General features: G+C 37.5%; 1 protein-coding gene across 1 annotated transcript in view; it reads right to left on the bottom strand.

Annotated features, from left to right (window-relative positions):
* The window catches only part of LOC575740 (A disintegrin and metalloproteinase with thrombospondin motifs 13), a 29,369-nt gene extending 13,411 nt beyond the window's left edge, over nucleotides 1-15,958 (bottom strand). The window contains exons 1-14 of the mRNA XM_011666390.2: nucleotides 14,982-15,958; nucleotides 10,005-10,065; nucleotides 9,235-9,560; nucleotides 8,396-8,675; nucleotides 6,864-7,072; nucleotides 5,899-5,982; nucleotides 5,269-5,411; nucleotides 4,430-4,573; nucleotides 3,263-3,394; nucleotides 2,739-2,904; nucleotides 2,364-2,459; nucleotides 1,888-2,030; nucleotides 911-974; nucleotides 282-393 (exon numbers count right to left, since the gene is read on the bottom strand). Coding sequence (XP_011664692.2) covers nucleotides 282-393; nucleotides 911-974; nucleotides 1,888-2,030; nucleotides 2,364-2,459; nucleotides 2,739-2,904; nucleotides 3,263-3,394; nucleotides 4,430-4,573; nucleotides 5,269-5,411; nucleotides 5,899-5,982; nucleotides 6,864-7,072; nucleotides 8,396-8,675; nucleotides 9,235-9,560; nucleotides 10,005-10,065; nucleotides 14,982-15,062 — 2,041 coding nt within the window. The 5' untranslated portion in view covers nucleotides 15,063-15,958. The remainder of the gene's footprint in view (nucleotides 1-281; nucleotides 394-910; nucleotides 975-1,887; nucleotides 2,031-2,363; nucleotides 2,460-2,738; nucleotides 2,905-3,262; nucleotides 3,395-4,429; nucleotides 4,574-5,268; nucleotides 5,412-5,898; nucleotides 5,983-6,863; nucleotides 7,073-8,395; nucleotides 8,676-9,234; nucleotides 9,561-10,004; nucleotides 10,066-14,981) is intronic.
* Between the last annotated feature and the right edge of the window lie 3,569 nt (nucleotides 15,959-19,527).

Below are 19,527 nucleotides of genomic sequence, written 5' to 3'. Positions count from 1 at the left end.
ACACACGCAAACAAAACGCATGTCTGCGCAACCTGTCACTTTTAATGAGATCTTATGTATAGAAACCTGAGTAACTCTCTCAAAAACACTTCTTGGGCTAAATCTGTGCCTGGAATTTCCGTGTCATTGGTCTTTTCTTTTTTGATCAGCCTTGAACGTGCGGTACCTTACCCGAAGTCGATGGATGCCCAAAGCCAAATGACCAATCTGACTGGAAGAAAATCCCCCAGACAACAATAATTGTCGCTGGAAGCATGTGTTGTACGACAAAATGTAGTTACCTGATAGATTCTGAGTGGTGGATGTCCAGGTAAGATCATGATTGTCGTACTGCTCAAGACCAGATGACATACATTGCTCGTCACGGAATTCCCTTTGTGTCGTTTTACATTCCTGATAGTAAACAAAACGTATTTTTAAAGTTTAAAACATGATCGCTTTTTTTGAAATATCAAATGAGCGGTAATTTCAACATCACGTTCTACATCCGAAAGAAATAATGTTAAAATTACGTAATAATTCATTTTCCCGTTTCTGCATTCAATCGGTGACGCTCAAGACTATTGAAATTGCCTCATGTTGATTTTTCGACAGAAGTTGTGATCGTGTTATAATAAAAACTTCAGTAAAACAAGCACATGTTTGCCTTCAAAATCAGCCTGTGGAACGCAAACCCCGACAAAACAAGGCGTTTTAATAAACCAAGACAAATTATATTTTAAAAATAAATTGAAGGCCAATTATTAAAGGTCACCAAAAGTTCCTTTCTTCAAAACATTGTAGTTGGAAAACTAAAATAGGTGGGAAACTAAAACAAAAGGCCATTCATAAGGTTATGATCCGTATTTGATAGAAAAGATAAGGTATTAAATTTGTGTTTGTTTTAAAGATAAGGTTATGGCGTTTTTACCTGTACGTTGCACAGATTGGCTACAGTGGATTCGCCTTGACAGGGTTCTCCTCCGTTATGTGGCCTGTAAAGAATACATTCGTTAATAGGACCGTCAGTGCGATACTTAAAAATATCCAATCATCTGCCAAAATGCATCTCATAATCGTTTCTAATGATGCACATGAACTTTCCCTTTCTTTTTTCTCCTGTCGTGTCCCTCAAAGTAATCCGCTTTGAAAGATTGCGTTCTTCTTTTATGTTAGGACTAATAATAAATATCGGATAACATTAAAGGGGGAGTAGCATGACGAGACTACGTGTCTTTCCTGTGACCTGACTCGGGGCGAATCGAGTATAATACGACTCGGGACGACGCGACCGCAATATTCACGTGCGTGCAACATACTCGAAACCGAAGCGTGTGGAGTACTTCGGTCTGTTTCGCGAACGCTAGCGCGCACTGACCGTTAATCAAGTCCTTTCGTTTACATGCACTTGTTCAAAAGAAGTCGTAGTTGGCGTTAACCAGTATTTGCCATGCTATACCCCTCCCTTTAACCTAAATAAAAAGCATTGTTGCACGAGTAACGCCAAAATATTGGATGAGTCGTAGACGAGCTCAGGTATAAAGATTATCCCTTAAAGCTTTTTGGATAATTGATTGCGAACCTGTTAAAATGTTCATGAACTACAAAAAAGGGTACACCTCTTTGTCTTGAAAACAAGTAACAAACAATAAATCGGCGAGAATAACAAACCTTAGGATAGGTGGTACTGAGAAGACGATCTGCAAATTTTCAAACAAAGATCAACCAATGGAAACTTCAGTAGCCTGGCCCATGACCTTTTGGAATGTGTGAACATTACAATTATGTACGGTATTACGTTATCCGAGTGTGATTTAGATATGGGATATATAACAAAAGTAGCTTATGTCGTGTTTGAGACCCATTCATTAAACAGCTTTAAAATGAAAATGAAAGGAGCTCACTCACTCAGGATTGTTGCAATAGCGATATCTCAGCTCCACACCGCCGCCGCATGTTCTTGAGCAGGGGCCCCAGGTAGCGTCCCATGGGGACCAGCCCCCATTGATAGGTGTGTTGGGTCTGTCCACACAGGTGCCCTCAATGCACCACTGTATGCAAAACGAGTATAGCGATAATGGAAACGAAGATAAAAAAATGTTAGTTTGGTGTTGGGCCTCGATCTCGACACGACACTGGTGTGCTTTCAACGTGTATGCAATACAAATGGATATTTGAAATATAATTAAATTTGCATCGTCACGGCAACCTAAGGAACATCTAGTATGAACTACAACATGACTAGCTTAAGGCTGACTTTAGATTTAACCTACTGCATGATTGGGGAAGGAGCGACTTTCAGTTTGGTGAAACAGAATTACAGAGTGAACAGACAGGTTTATAGTAATTGAAAGGACTAGTGCAGAAAGCTTGGCGAAGCTTACTTTATGTTCTCCGCATGTTGTTCCGTCTGCTGTTGCTACTCCAGTACGCGAACAAAGACCGTTTGGGAACCTACAGAACATTTTGGGACATCGATCCTGTTTTACAAATAGAAGAGATAAAAATGCATTTACAAAACCAATTATAGATATACACACCGTTAACACATTTTTAAAGGATTTTTTTTATAAATCAGCCAACCAGAGCTTGTTATCTTTTCAAGCCTTTTGTTCTCCTTCAGCATAATTATGTATTTCCCTTTGATGTTGTAGGATTGCGGCTTTCTGTCCATTCCTGCGTATTTATAGGATGATTGCAAGACGAAAAGCTTACAGTCGGTCTTTCGGTGTTCTTATATAATTATGTAAAATACTTACTTGAACTCCATAAATGGGTAAGGCTGTGTCCGTGCATGCACCGCTAAAGTAGTCTGAGTATTGCAGGCATTGCTCGTCAGCGTCGTATATCTCACCCGGAAGCTTTTCTCCCTCATAGCCGACAAGAACTTCCGGAATGTCGTCCAAGCAGGTGATGGTCGGATACCTGAAAACCAAAAGAGAACCAATATTTCATTAATTTAATTTTAGATTTTTGATTGATGTTACTATTTCCTACATCTGTGGTGGATAAGCCCTTTTACCAGAAGTTGGTTTCGAAGGGGTCCACATTTTTTTTTTTTTTTAATCGTTACAAATCAATATTTATGAAGTAACATTACATGGCAACAAGGAAGAAACAAACAAACAAAAATGAAATCATTAAACTTTATAAGTAATTTAGGTATGAGAAGCCTACTGTTTAATTCGATCTGGACTATTATAGAGCGGGCCATTTAACTACGGACCTTTCTTGTATGTTTTAATGAAAGTGGTATTAAAAAGAGAGAAATAAGAATACGGACCTTAGAAAAGCGTCCAATTGCTCCCGACTGCACTCCGACCAGAGATATGAGCCAGTCCCACCAATACGACTCGATGACATGATGTTGGTCCCGCCAGAGCAACCCGTGTCTGTGTCATGAAGCATTCCAACTCTGCAAACAAAAAAACGAAAATGGTTGAATATTTAATTAAATAATTGGTTCAATAGTGAGGCGCGGTGGCTCAAGGGTAAAGCAGTGGTCTCGTATCAAACAGGGAGGTCCCGGGCTCAAAACCAATTTAATGAACTTGTTGCCTTTGAAGGCATTACTTCTAATTACCAAGTCCCTTGGAGAAGACTCAAATCCGTAGGTTCCCTCGTTACTTACGTACAAGCATACATATTTTCTTAGGAGCCAAGTGAAACAAACAAACCAACCAACCTAATACTAAGTCGGCATAATATATAAAGTGTACACCTAATCCTCATAAGGTATATTAGGGACAGCCGCGCTCGAGGGGATAGCCAAGGGTGTTTGGAAGTTTCCAAGGTACAGAGAGTGGATGATTAAATCAATGCCCCTAACGATTGTTCTACTTTACTTTTTTGTGGGGGTGGGCAAGGGAGACCCGTGTCATCAAGTATGCATGTCCGGAAACGTTGGCAAATCAAATTGCATATGATCACAAGAGGAAAGTATCGTTATGTATAAAATGATACCGAAACCGGATTTCGTTTTGATTTGATTTGATTTGATTTGATTAGATTAGATTAGATTAGATTAGATTAGATTAGATTAGATTAGATTATATTAGATTAGATTAGATTAGATTAGATTAGAATTGATTTGATTTGATTTGATTTGATTTGATTTAATTTGATTTGATTTGATATGATTTGGTTTGATTTGATTTGCTTTGATATGAAGTGATGGGGTTTATTCGCCATAAAACTGAAACAAAAAATCAATTAAAAATTTAAGAGTGAAAACGTCACAATACAATACATTTTAATAATAATTTAATAAATTACAATAATAATACAAGAAGACATAACATTCACTATAACCACAACAGGGAAATGAAAAGGAAAACAAAAAAGGAAATAAAAAAGACAGACATTATGAAGGAAAGAGCAGAAGACTTAAATAGAAAAATTGAAAAAAATTGATGCAGAACAATTGTACAGTTTGATTGAATATACATACGTGTGACCGATCTCATGAGCGATGATAAGACCAGACGATGGGCCGTTATCTTCATTTACTGAGCACTGGTGAGTGGCTGAGCATGCGCCTCTCAGATTGGCAATACCAAGCAAGTATTTATTCTGCTTCAGTTCAATGTCGTGTCTACATAAAGAAAATAATCACGAAAAATTCAGAGTAAAAGAAAAATGATTGGTGTCAAAGAGGAACGGGTAGAAGTAGCACAAGTAATAGATTACAATATACATGTATATGTACCTTAATTGATAACGTTTATACAAAAATCGCTTCATACTCCAATTCAAAGAGATCATGGCATAAAGTAAGTTCGTTTGAAAATTCTTCATTTTGTATGTTGCCAGTGGCGGATACAGAAGGGAATATAATACCGAATGATATAGCTTAACGTTCTTTATAAAAGGGTGTGTGCCCTTACTAACTTACCGTTCACTAACCCCCGCTACAACGAGAACCTTTTTGTGTCATTAAATCAATATAGCTCTTTAAGCATGGACCTACTAGCAATGGTATAACTTTTGATAATTTATTCATTTTTAACCAGACTTTTTTGCTCTCACAGAATTCTGGATATGCCAATGTTAGGGGATTATGTATATTTTCATTTATATATGTGGTGTCAAAACATTAGGAGACAATTGTTACTGCTTATTCTTTAGATTTCATTAAAATCAGCTTTAAGGAAAGTTTTAAGGAAAATCTTAATGAAGTAAAATGTTTTAAGGGGGTCGATTTGAAGTTGGACTGTTCTGACATCGCTTGGATCGTTAACATTGTGGCAATTATTCCATGATATTCAGCCAAAAGAAAGCAAGACAAACCTTGTGATGAATACGGCATTGTCATAATGGTCCGGGTGGTCGTCATCGAGCTGGTTTGTGTGATATTGGTATGAACAGAAGCTACTCAGAGTCAGCTCACCGTCCGGTACCGAATTCAGCGTTGCGCCATCTTCAGTAGTAATCTATCGAAATCGACGGGGAATATTCCATTTTCGTAATATAATCTAACTTAATCTACAAATCTATGTTTAGTGCCTCGATACAAAATATTATATTCACATGTTTCGAATAATTTCAATAGTCAGAATGCGAATTGCGTTCATTAGTTGATGCTAGGTAAGACTAACGTTATGGCTTTTCCTGCACGTAATGTAAATAATTTAATTTGGACACATTAGTATTTAAAAAAAAAAATGATCATACATTGAATTTTAAAATGTCCTACTTGTAGCTTCTTGCTCCCTCTATATAGAAAACTTCCCCAATCGGTGCCTGTTGGTCCCCCATGATCCTCTTTTTCTTATGTTAGTTGAGAGCTGAGTTAATGAGATAGCCACATATCAGTGACCTCGCTGTGTGGTCTAGTCCCTTCTGGCCCAGTAATATTGACGGTCTTTAAAGTCTACTATTTTCTCAAAAAAATTATCATAAAATTGTGATTGTACTTACTGAGTCAGAGGTCATAACCATAAGCTTCACAATATGAAAGTAAAGCCCTCTCCCGAGCGATTCATGCCGGAACCTGCCGGCTGCCTTGTTGATAGAAAAAAAATATTTATATAAAACTTCGACGATTAGAAAGAAACGAGCTCAAACAATCCTTACAATTAATTCAGGATTTTGAAATATGCGACGCATGTGTTTAAGGATTAGCGGCACATGTTTACATTTGTCCAAAAAAAAAAACTTGGATGGCCTCGAAAAGGGGGCGGAGAGGAAGTGGGCACCGACGTTTCATTTTTTGAGGGGATCATACCGTTCGTATATAATCTAAATCAAATGTGTGAGTATATGAATACGAATTAAAGTATTCGAATAATGGGAAATGGTAAATATAAAATACTTAGATAAAATGAAATACCATAAAGAGTACAAACCGAATTATCAAAAAATAAAAATTGTTTTGACATTGGCCCCCGCTTCGTTGTGATATATTCCCCAGGGATTCGGAGGAAACAAAGAGAGGATTTAAAATAACTTAATTTTGACATATACATAGTTACTACAATCTCGAAGAAACCAATGATTTCCCCATGTAATACCCCTGAATTTTTCCAAGAAAGAAATTGAGCAAAAAGCGGGAGTTATACATAATGTATAGATTGATTTCCATCTCCCCAACTTTTGCTATATACATAATATTCTCGCAGATTTCGGAGAAAGGTATTTATGATTAAACGAATTTAAGTAGTGGAATAACAGCTAAGAGTGAGATGCTGTTTAAAAGTATCGGCTTTCATGGTGATGCGGTTGCACCGTGTGAGAGAGGAAGGAGGATAGGGGAGTCCTGAAAAGGATCCCCCATTCTCACATGGTGCAACCGCAAGCCTACTGTATAACCACGAGTTGATATTAAATGAGTAAGAGATAAAAAAACACCTTACACATTTCAGGACTTGCCCTTGTATACTCACTATGTTCATCAGGATAAGTGTATAATTCGCCACGTCTGGTCCGTAGAATAGTCGCATCTGATTGTCCGCAACCACCAACATTTCCATCGCTTTAGCGCCATCTGTTTCCCGCCTTTTTCTTTCCGTGTCTCGCTTTTTTCGTCCTGTGTAACCCGCCCTTGCTTGTGATTGCATCGGTGTTGTATGATTGAATAATGTGTCAAAGTATCCTGTTGTAGTAGAAATTATAATAATAATGGTAATAGTAGGAGTAGTAGTAGTAGTAGTAGTAGTAGTAGTAGTTATGTTAATAATGACAATGATAATAATAGTTATAGTTATAATTATCATGCTAGTGATAGTATTAATGATGATTATAATCATATTAATACAAACGATAATTATTATCATAAATAATAGTAAAAGATAAATAAATAGATTACAACAAATTGATACATGAATTAGTGAGCAATAATTTAATTGATTAATAAATAAACAAATTAATTAACTAAATAAAGATATTAATCATCATATTCCATTCTTGTCTCATTATGACTATAGGTCTTTACCTACTTCCAAGGGACTTTTGCCTTTCATTTTCTGTTTGATATTACAGTTTCGTACAACTTGTTATAATTGATGATGATATTTAAAAACGATGCAAATGCAAGGCACTGCGGTATACGCGGAGGAGTATGATAGTGCGTCATAATCATAAGTTCAAGTAATTTCTGCCTATGTGTGAATCATTCCTCTCCTCAATACAGAAATATTAATAAAAGTTTATTTTGATGTAATGTACTTCATTATAATAATTAAAATCTTTGTCAATATGTGCGCTATATAAATTCCAATATTATATTATTATTATAACGTTTTTTATTTGGCTCTCGTCAGAAATTAGCAGATTACCTTAATCTGAAAATACATGTTTTCAGCGCACACTTGCATGACAGATACGAACGTTTATATAAGTAGTACTGCGAAATAACGATACTTTAGATCTTATCTTGAAATAACTTATGAAGAAAAGTAATCCTCTTCAGATCAGACGCCGTAGAGCTGTGCAAAAGTACCTTCTTCTCTGATGATATTAGGATTTTCACCCACATAAAATCATTCAAACTGAATTGTTGCTGGTTAGTACCAATTATATAGTTTCAGAAATAGTATTATGCCTGACAATTGGGCAAGTTGTAATTAATGCAGATCGAAAACAAAACATAACAATTCCCGCACATCTTTCTTTTTTCAGGCTTTTTTTAATCACTTTTTTTTAACAGAGGCATGACAAAAAAAAACTATTAAAAAACCATGATATTGATCCTGGACAAATTTTGAACTCAAACCTTGCGTCACAAAGTGTTCCCCTCAAGCAAAACAGCACATTTTCAATCTTAGAACCTTTTTTCAAGTGGAAAGATTCTCTTTCTGTTTGAACCAGTGAATTGTACCCACATTGTTGGGAGTATGCTAGTCTGTTTTGTTTTCAGGGCCACCCTGTAAATGTAGCCATTATTATCGTTACTTTCATTGAAACATTGACCACCTACTTGAATCAAGTCCACAAAAGTGCTCTTCTTGCATATCGTCGTCATCCCCTGCAACCAATGTGTCGTTCCCGCTTTCGGTGTCGCGGTCGTCCGGGTACTGCGCGTCGCGTTTGATAACGATGTGGAGTGGATCAGATGATAATGACCTCGCGGCATTTCTCGCAAACGATGTGTCGTCTTCAGGGACTCTCATCTCGGCTTCTCTGCGGAACCTTTGGGCGTGGTGCTCATGGAGGGGTCTGATTACAAGATCATACTCTGGCGTGCTTATCACTCCAGTCTGTTGAAGAACGATAAAATAAACAATGAAAAAGATGTGACTAAACATGAATAAGTAATTAATGTGCATGACACGATCGCAAAGACTTTAACAAAAATTAAAGTGTAACTTCGATAGGCCGAACCTATTGTGTATACAATGGAAACCATGTTCAGATGACGTAATGTGTAATTGTGATGTTAGAACATTGTAATAATGTAGGTAATGGAAATTGTCTTTTTCTGGACCCATTCTTTACCTCTGAACTACAACTATGAACAACCTTTTAACCTTTTCTTTGCTTCTAGTGCCGACTGCACGAAGCCACAGGCAATTATAATTGACAAATTATTCGGTTTGTACAACACAAAAGCTTAGCACAATTATCAATTTTTAGTATTGATTAGCTACATGTTAGCCATTCTAACAACTGATTTTCTCTTTTTAAATAATTAAATAATCTCGAATCCATTGGTATAACCATCTCATTGGAAATACATAGGGGATCATTTCAATGGATTATTAAGTGTTAATCTCTCGGTAAAGAGCTTAAAACCACACTTGTGTCTTGCTAGCTTACCAGACCGCTACAGAGACTGAGCGCGGCGTTCGAATTGCCGCCATTGAATTCCGCAGGGAATACCAACTCGCCCTGGTAGAGACACTCCGTGTGGACGGGTTCCGAATGCGTCACCCTGCCGTCCGAACCGACAAACTCAGCTTCTAGCCCCTCTTTCACTAACCCCTTTGCCGAATCGACAACCACGTGGTATGTTGTGTCGAAAGCATCAAATTCGAATTGGCGCGCATTTTCGTGATGATGTTGGGTCGTCTGCTCTGTGTCTGTGGTGGAGCGTCTACTCCTAGATGATGCACCTATCTCTTTTGGCTGGGCTATATGATAGCCTAAAATAAAAAACGTAAAAGAATCAGTCAATTATTAATAATTCTTATTACAAAACAAGATTGAAAAAATGAAATACATAATAACAACGATTGAAACTGATACCTTTTTTTTTTAAACAGATTTTGTTTTGAAAAAAAAATCTACCTTTGTAATTTAAATGGCCATGTCCATCATCAATTGAACTGTACGAATACTTTGATAAAATGTGACGTTTCTATGGAATATATAAAAGGGTAATGTAAATGCAAGAGTGTCGGTCTTGTGGGTTATTTGTCTCGTGGGCCGTTGGCTCGTAGGCTGTCTGTCTACCTGGATGCCACGTTTCAAATCTATTACATTCTAAATAAAAGTTCATGTAATATCTATTTTTGTGATCTTTTTTTTATGTCGGTATATTTTTGTCTGCTCTTACAACTGGTATTAACATTCATTTTTTTCCTTACCTACAATCTTGTCCTCCTTTCCAATGTAATTCCTCAACTCTTCATGACTGAGAAAAGTATTCTTTGAGGAATGAGAGAGAGAAAAAAAATGTATTAACAAGTTTTAATTAATTTTTAAATAAATTGATATTAGGTGGTTTATGGTACAATGCTCTACGTTATTAAATTCACCTTATTGCAATGAAATGCTAATGATTGAAAATTACTCATTATGAGTTAAAGTTCATTCATTATCCATTTCTATACTCACGGTCTAATTACCGTTATATGTGCATTTAATATACATGAACTGTTTGCAGATACTGGCACTGTATCGTACTCGGAAATAGACCATTTTCAAAATGTATTCAAATGTATACAATAGCCACTTTTACCTGTTACTCAATATTCATATAGCAAGTTGCAACTATTTGTTTTGCTATGTCGGAATAAAAACCTATTGACTTGCCCAAATTAACAACATGATATTTAATGCAATTTTGTATTCTGACTATTGAAATACGACTATTCGTAAGATGTGAATGTAATCATTCGTACAAGGCAATACAATTACGAAAGGGCTATTTATACTATCATGTTGGTGATAGCGACCCAGACCGAGTCTCGTTTGTCTGTCTTTTGTGTCCAAGAGCCATTTTAGCTGGAGACAATTCTTATTGTGGTTTGCGTGTACATCATAACATACACCTATCTAAGCTCGCATTGTATGCAATTTTGTATTCTGACTATTGAAATACGATTATTCGTAACATGTGAATGTAAGGATACAAGGCAATAAAATTACGAAAGGGCTATTTATACTATCATGTTGGTGATAGCGACCCAGACCGAGTCTCGTTTGTCTGTCTTTTGTGTTCAAGAGGCATTTTAGCTGGAGACAATTCTCATTGTGGTTTGCGTGTACATCATAACATACACCTATCTAAGCTCGCATTGTATGCAATTTTGTATTCTGACTATTGAAATACGATTATTCGTAACATGTGAATGTAAGGATTACAAGGCAATAAAATTACGAAAGGGCTATTTATACTATCATGTTGGTGATAGCGACCCAGACCGAGTCTCGTTTGTCTGTCTTTTGTGTTAAAGAGGCATTTTAGCTGGAGACAATTCTCATTGTGATTAGCGTGTACATCATAACATACACCTATCTAAAGCTCGCAATGTATTATATATGTCTAATCCCCCTGTTTTCTGGTGTTTAACGACAAGTTTAAAGACATGTTAAAGACAAACGAAGAAAGGGAGGGAATGCATTTAAAAACGGTATTTGTCTGACGAAATTGAGGGTACGAGAGAAAGAGGAAGAGAGTCAGTGGATCAAATACATTGCTTCGTTCAGCATGGCGATATAATTAGTAGCTAAAAACTCAAACATTAGAAGTGGAAAGTTGAAATCAATAATGCTTGTAACAAACAGCAAACAAGTAGACGACGTAGGGTTCGTAGGGGATAGTATTGTGACGATCACTATTTTTCTTTACAGCAAATTCTATTTCCGTGTTACGAACAACTTGACCTTGTAACTCTTATGAAAACATCCTTCAATCGTCATGAATAGTCCCAAGTAAGTATATAATTCCTTATAAATCATTCGTATTATTATCTCAAACTTTTGAGGACAAGGAAAGTGCGTTAACCGTGTTTTCTTTTGTGTGTGCGTGATAGGCATACAAAAAAAACCTTGAAAACAAGTCTGTTTACAACAGGGGGACGAACCGGTGTACTCCCAAACAATGGTGCACGTGGAATGTCTTAAGTCCTTGGATAATACAAGTGGAGTGGCCAATCTTGTTTACGACCCCTTGTTTTCTTCTTCGTAGACAAAGATAACCTTTTCAATGACGGCTGCGAATAGATGGACAAAGAAAGATAGGTTACGGGAGAGAGAGACTCCTCTCGCGTGTACGCACAAACATGCAATTCGTCACTGCCACAGCCTGACTCATGTATATAATTATTATTCGAAGTTACACAAAGCAGGGAGCTGAGACTCAAAGTAACCTTTTACTTGCTTTGACAGGCTTGTGACGCGAAACACAAAATGTACAATAAATGAATCAAGTAGCATAATTGTTTGCAGCAAGATAAGTATAGTCTCCAACCACCTTAAGGGTTATGTTAGACAGCACTACGCTTAAACTCAACATGAAGTTTATTTTATGAGCCATGCAACATCTTCTTAATAGGGACTTTTAGATTTTGCACGACGAGAACGTGGACTGCCCTTTTAAGACAATGTGACGTCCTTTTAAGGCACTGGCAGTGACGTCACATTGCCTTTAAAAGCAGTCCGCGTTCTCGTCTTGCAGAATCTAAAAGTTCCTAATAACGTCTGCCAGAGACGTAGATCAGGGCGAAGATATTAAGGGCACTAAAAAGCCGCGTTGATATACTCGCAATGTAAATTATATACCAAAACAATTGTTTCAGGGAAGCACTATAGACTTCGTGTTGATATTCTGACTTAATATACTATTCAATTTAAACATGAATAAGGTCCATGTTGAAACAAGTTTAAGTGCTTTGTTGTGACTCAAATAATCTTATTTATCGTGAGTATTAAATAAGTGACATACCCACACAAAAGGACTTAAATATGTGTCATTCCTTTGTTTTTTTAAGTGCGCTTTGATGCTCTCGATGACACACTAAGTTGGGATAAAGAAGTGTAAATATGATTAACGAACCAAATCGATTGTAAATATAGGGATTACAAATTGGAAACTTTATTTTTGAAGTGTCCATTGTCACCCCGACTGCAATATGTCATCGGGTAAAGTTTAATGATAGCGCTTGCAAATCGATTAAATACAATATAGGCCTACTAGTTATTGTGATGACGTCATATAAAAAGGATAGACTTTGAATATCTATGCGATCTGGAAGTAAAGACCTAGTGCGATTTTGTTTGGGGTTTACCATGGGCCTGGTTACAAAGCGTTAGTCATAGCGAGTGGGTGCGTTTCGTCACTTAAAAATTCAAAGTGAGAGAGGGGGTTTCATGTCCCACTTCGAACTATTGACCCAACCCTTTAAAGCCCCACTGCACTACGTTTAGCTACATGGGCCCACTATATAGTAAACAATGCCTAATCGGTGCCTGTTGGTCCCCCATGATCCCCTTTTTCTTATGTTAATTGAGAGCTGTATTTGATGAGATAACTACCTATTAGTGACCTTACAGTGAGGCCTAACCCCCTGGCCAAACTAGTGCAGACGGGATTTAATGTATAATCTGTTTATGGTATGTCTACTTTTTTTCAATTTGAAAGAAATTCTCAGAAGTTTTGAACAAAGAGTGAATAAGCAAAGGTTCGGTGAGCAAATAAGGGATTTGGGAAAGAGAAATGGGAACAATGCATAATAATGGAAGAAAAAAAGTGAGAGAATTACATATACATGGGAGCGGGATGGTGAAGGAGACGGCTCTTCGTATTTGTAGATATCCTACATGTATGTTAACTTTGTTTAATGGAAGTTTCGGTAGAATTACACACATCGTGAGGGAAAGGGTGGGAGGGAGAGAAAGATCGGGGGTATATGTAAGAGAGAATCAAGGAAATGCAAGCAATAACGAAAAACGAAATCATGATCTGTAAACCAGTTGATCAAGATGACTATTCACACAAAAAGTACCAAAATAAGTTTAATATTACTAAAATGATATATTGCGTGAAATTCACTTTTCGGTTGCTTTGAATGCAAGAGGAATGAATAGTAGGCCTATACGTTAACCAAACAAAATGCAGTTTATTTTAGTCAACAATATTAGTGACATAGTTGATTGCGACAAACAAGTCTTAGCTTAATGACCATGGAAGGACTTATATTAAAAATATCCTTGAAAATTTAAGAAAAGAAAGGCCCATCAAAACACGCTGGTCAAAATGAGTTTTTGAAGGGAAAGAAGATAAATAAGTGTTACTCATCCCTTTCCTACTTCTCAAGCGTGGCATGATTCGTTTGTATTATGTTAAGGGCAACAGCTGAAGTAGGCCCGTGTGTACAAACCAAATTATCGATTTATTAATCTCTGGAAATAATGAGTGCAGGTAGATTAGTACTAATAGTAGTGGATTACGGCAACGACACGAACGGTGTTCTCCACAGTTATTCTATGGACACCGATGCTAAATACGATCCTAATTCATCAAGTCGCGTTCTCGATTGTCCACGCACACTTCGATCCAAAACCTGCTAATACGAAGGTGTGGGAAAATAAATAAAGGACAGAAGCATCGATGTATACCATTTAAATTCATAGCAAAGATATCGCATTATGTGATTGTGTGAATCGCTCTAGTTCCAAACCTTGGTCCAATAATCCCAATTTTTTGTTTGGCCTTGCTTTCATTTTACGTCATATTGCGTAGATAAGTATTATATTGCCAGAGAGGTTAGTATTAATATACATGTGTTGTGTGATGCGCTTTCCAGTGTCTCAAACCAAAACGAAACTTAAACACAACTATGCTCATATTGATGACAGTCATCAACAACAACAAAAATCGATGCAGCTGGCAATTCTTGGAACAAACAAACAAGATCAGTACCTATTGTTTTGCCGAGGAAAAACAAAACAGAAAGAGAAATTGGAAGAGAAAGAGAGAGAGAGAGAGAGAGAGGGGGGGGGGTAATTCTTGGAGCAGGACCAACAAACAAGATCAGTACCTACTGTTTTGTCGAGGAAAACAAAACGATAAATTGGAAGAGAGAGAGAGAAAGAGAAAGAGAGGGGATGGGAGGGGAGAAAGTGCATGGGGATACTAAAAACAAACATCGATATGTTTGCATTGTATATACGAAATGGACCTGATGAAGAGAAGTAAACATGCACACTCATCGTTACTGGTGCATTCAGCACTGTGGTGAAAGTGTACACGCATGCAGAGACATGCCAATCAATTACCTTTAAGGACCAGGACTTTAAATAGAGCATGTAATCCCCTGTACACAACAGACTGGACTTACCTCGTAAGCATGCGATATGCAGTTACAGAAACACAGGAGTGGAATCCATGCTAGGAAAAGGGTCCAAATTAGAGTCGCCATTCCTAGCAGTTATCACACGAAGTTGAAGAACTAAAAACGACACCTTGGTCAGTTGCAATATATCGTATAGAAATAAATCTGTAGCTGGAGTTATCTGCAGGTTAAATGATTAATGTATCATACAAATAATTTCTTATCTTCGCAAAATTGGATTGCTTCTCTTCTTTATTCAGTTTGGATTTTTCAACAATATCCTAGACGTAAAGTGATCGACGTTCAGCCACCTCCTTCAAATGATTAAATGTCGTTTATCCCTCTTCTATCTTCATGTTATATGTTGATGATTATTACGCTCAAATAGACAAGATGAAAAAGAATTTAAAAGTTCAGGGCTTCCGCTTCCGGAAGGCAATAGCTGGCTTACTTTTGGGCCGATGTAGATCAATGGATCAGTGGTAGATATGAAAGCTGTACCTCTCTAAGGAGAAGGAGATCCCGAAAATCTCACATATATAGATCATGAATCCAAAGGTCATCTGACTTTGCACTGTCCAGTGTTATTACAGTACTTGTCCTTGAGAAAACATGTTCATTGATGATGCTCAATGCATCAGGCGATTCCGAAGGATGTACTCCAAAGATGCAATAACAAATAATTTGTTAATCACAGATTCACAAAAATATTGCATCTAAAGACGTAACAATATTCCCTTGTTGATTGTCAAAGATGCAGACCCAATGGTTTCAATAGAAGTGAATGCTAGACTAGTGTTTATGCTCTACCTTGCTTTGTTTGGTAAATAAAACCAATTGTGAAGCGTTTATATGTCTATCTGTCTTTTTCGAGACTTGTTCCCGAATCTGTCTGAAGGGTAAGTGGTTCGTCTTCTCCTTCTTCCAGTGCTCACGTTTTCTCGACAATGGAGCGAGCGCTCGCTGGACCAATGAGCTGTAACAGAGGGACTAGCCTTGGGATAGAGACCCGCACGTACCAGCACGTACCAGCACCTTAATCTGAATCATTCCAAATCTTGGTCCTTTTTCATTGGACTATTCATCAGGTCTAGTGTCTTAAGAAGAATTGATACATCTTCAAAAAAATAGTTTAATTTACAGATCAACAACGGGCATGAGCTGGTTTTGGATGAAGCTTAATTGTTTCGACAGAAGGATTGATTATTTATGCTATTTTTTTCTCACTTGCTTTTATCTTCCACTAACAACCAAAGTGCCTTTTCCTGGCCATTACTGCGCAATAACAATTTCAATACCATCGTGGTGTTCTTACTGTCAGGACTGCTGCATATTTACATCTTTCACCCTTACAGACTACACAGGCCTATTATCCTTGTCTTGTTTGTAACACTTTCGGAGTACATTTAGCGAAACCAGTCATTCGATCATAAAATACATTTTAAGGTCCTTTCGCGACAGCCTCCACCATTGTCCTTTAAAAGTATTATCGTAATAAGTTTCTCTCCACGTTATTTCATTTCGTCGTCGACCATGAGTGCAGAATTACGAATCTTGTCTTTGTTTTCCCTTATACAGAAACAATTTCCCACCCATTTCGTTTCGGTATTTTTTTTACCAACTAACCCTTTAATCGCATTATGCATTTTTTAAAGATAATGTTTTTTATAGAGAAATGTTGTGGCACGAAAATACGTGTTTTGAACGCGGAAGATTAAAAAGTCAGTAATTTTTCTGAATTCATTTTTTTTTGTAGGGGGTGAAATATCTGAATGAAAAGTTAGATAAACAATGAGGCTAATCTACCAGCCCCATATAACAATGTGTTGCTACAAAAATTATGCGTTCTGGAGGCGTCTTTTCGTGCCACTATAATGATACATGTCTCTAAACTTTTGTTTATTCCTCAATTCTTATATTTAGTTGCACGCAAGCCTGTCGTCTTTCAAGTGAAATAGATGGGAGCACGGGAGATGATTACAGTGCAACATGTGCATAAGGATCGCTCGAGACAAGACATGCAGTTTTAAATGCAGCAGGTCTCTGGGATTAATTTAATACAGGTATACATTAGAACCCATTGGGGGGAATCTGTCTTCCCAGATAGGGTGTCTCTCTAAATAGATGGTCTCTACAGCTGGTTCTTATACAGTATTTGGTTAAGTTTCGAGCAATATTGTTGCCGTCTGCGTGAGAACCTACATGCGCCTAGCCGCAAATGATCCATGTTTGACCAACTCATAAACATAACAAAGGACGGTGTCTATTGTAGTCTACCTAGGCTCGCGGTCTTCCTTCAATAGGGACTTTTAGATTTGCGTGGACTGATACATGTGACGTCCATTCAAGGCAGTGCATTAAAAGGACGTCGATCGTAGCATAGACCTATTGTCTTCGTGCGAATCTAAAAGTCCCTATTGCCCAGCCTATATTGACTTAGTACCAAGGGGACCAGTGGACGGGTCCAGCTAAATGGTAATTAGTTCTCGTCTGTTTTCTGCTGGTCAATTTCCTTTGTTTGCGCGCAGCTACATGCAGGGAATGACTAATCGATTGTGACCTTGTTCCGCAGGTAACAGACAAACAAAAAGTCACAATGGCTGAATCAATGCACATTTGTTTCTTCCTTGGTAGAAGACGTTGATGCCTGGTTTGGGAATGACTCTGTATTTTAAAAGGAAGTGTATAGAGCGTATCCGAGGTGCTAGGGTAACTGCGTAGTGAATCTTTGAATTTATCGAAATGATAACAAATTGACGCAGATCTTGCTTTAAATCACAAACAATGAAAAACACATCCTAACTTTCTCTTTGATATATAAAATATAAGTCTCTTCCATCTACCTCCCTTACCCCATGCCCTATCCTTCTATTATCTTACTTCTTTATCCCTTCTCTCTCAATTTCCTTTCTTACTCTCCTTGTTCTCTCTGGCCTTTTCTTTATATTAAAGAGCTGATTTCGATGCAAATTTACCGTTACAAATCAACCTAAAAGTTCTTATTACACTTCAATGAAAAAATGCAGATGAAACCAAAAACATGTTTGATGAAAACCAGAGTGGAAATATAAGTTAACACAGAGTTGATGCATTTGTGTTGCTCTCAGGATGAGAAGGCAATTTAAAGACACAAGAGTCTTATGAGAAAAGGGTGTATAAAGAGATAATTTAATTTATATCAACAAAAATAGTTCTTGAATAACAGTCGATTTACCAAGTGACAAATATTAAACAAATCCTCTTGCCTTTTTAAAATTCTTTTTAATCTTCAAAATATATATATATATAGATATATATATATATATATATATATATATATATATATATATATTAATAGATATATCGAATAAAGTCCAGATCGGAGTTTGAGACAATACAACAAATTACAAGATATAATGATGCGCCGTAGACGAAGAAATTGTTTTACAAATGTTTACCCTTCGGGCTTTGTCAAGTAACCACATCCGATCACCATAAAATGCGACGGGGCACAGGGAGAGGGTACATTACGTCACAAAGAAATAAGAAGGCAGCATTTAGGAAAAAGCGCGTAGGAAAGAGATATAAAGTAATGGTACGTTATAACGAAACCAAAGGACGGCAGAATATCGATAAGCATAGGAGAGAGGACGTGAATGAACACGTCAGTAAAGGAAGAAGAAAACACAAAAGACAGACAGAGAGAGAGTCAAGAAATGAGTGGAAATTAAGTAACGCGTTGAGTCCACCAGGCTATATAAGCATCCCAGGCGGTAGATGATGTGTTCTTCTTGGAACTTCCGTGGTCATTCGTACAGCCATAGTATACAGCGACTCGATGGTATGTCCCGGCAAACTGTAGTGGTGCATGGCTACATGCGAATTGATTTCCATTTTAAGATCAATTTTAAGGGTTAATGAAACACCCCCGCGAGGTCCTAAGCTTAATTGATCTAAAGGCCCGGTCCCACTGCACTTACGGATGCAAAGAGGATGTAAAACGTAAAAAAATCTTGCCATCCGTTGGAAAACGCTATGCATCCGTTGTGTACTCATTGCATACGTGTTTCATACGCTCTATCCATCGGGCATCCGTCCACTGTGATTTCATCCGCGCAAAAAGTTTTGAGCTGCACAAAACTTTTAGAACGGATGAACTTCCGCCGTGTACGATGTAAATCCGCGACAAATACGAGCAACAAACGTTCTATGTCCGTTATCATCCGTTAAGCGTCCGCTGCATCCTCTCTGTATCCTCTGGGCATCCTCGCAACTCACATCCGCTGCAGTTGAAAACGGAAAGAGGGAGAAAAGATAAGGTACATGGAACGTCTATAAATCGTTAGTAGCACGGAAATAGAAAGGATGTAAGCGTATACATCTCGTATATAAAGTATTCAAAGCTGTCATCCACTTCCATCCCCTTTTATCCGCTAGGCTTCCGACGAACATCCGTTTAACATCCCCGCTACATACTACCCACGTCCGTTATTTTCCGTTCTGTTTTCGCAAATTTTCGCGAATTTTGTCCATTTCTGGAGCGGTTGAAAACGGATGGAACCACCCTCGAAAT

The sequence above is a fragment of the Strongylocentrotus purpuratus genome, unplaced genomic scaffold (assembly GCF_000002235.5).
Source record: "Strongylocentrotus purpuratus isolate Spur 01 unplaced genomic scaffold, Spur_5.0 spur5_scaffold_4, whole genome shotgun sequence".
Classification (NCBI taxonomy): Eukaryota; Metazoa; Echinodermata; class Echinoidea; order Camarodonta; family Strongylocentrotidae; genus Strongylocentrotus; species Strongylocentrotus purpuratus.
Note: the sequence above shows the minus strand (reverse complement) of the source record. Positions and strands in the feature narration are given on the sequence as shown.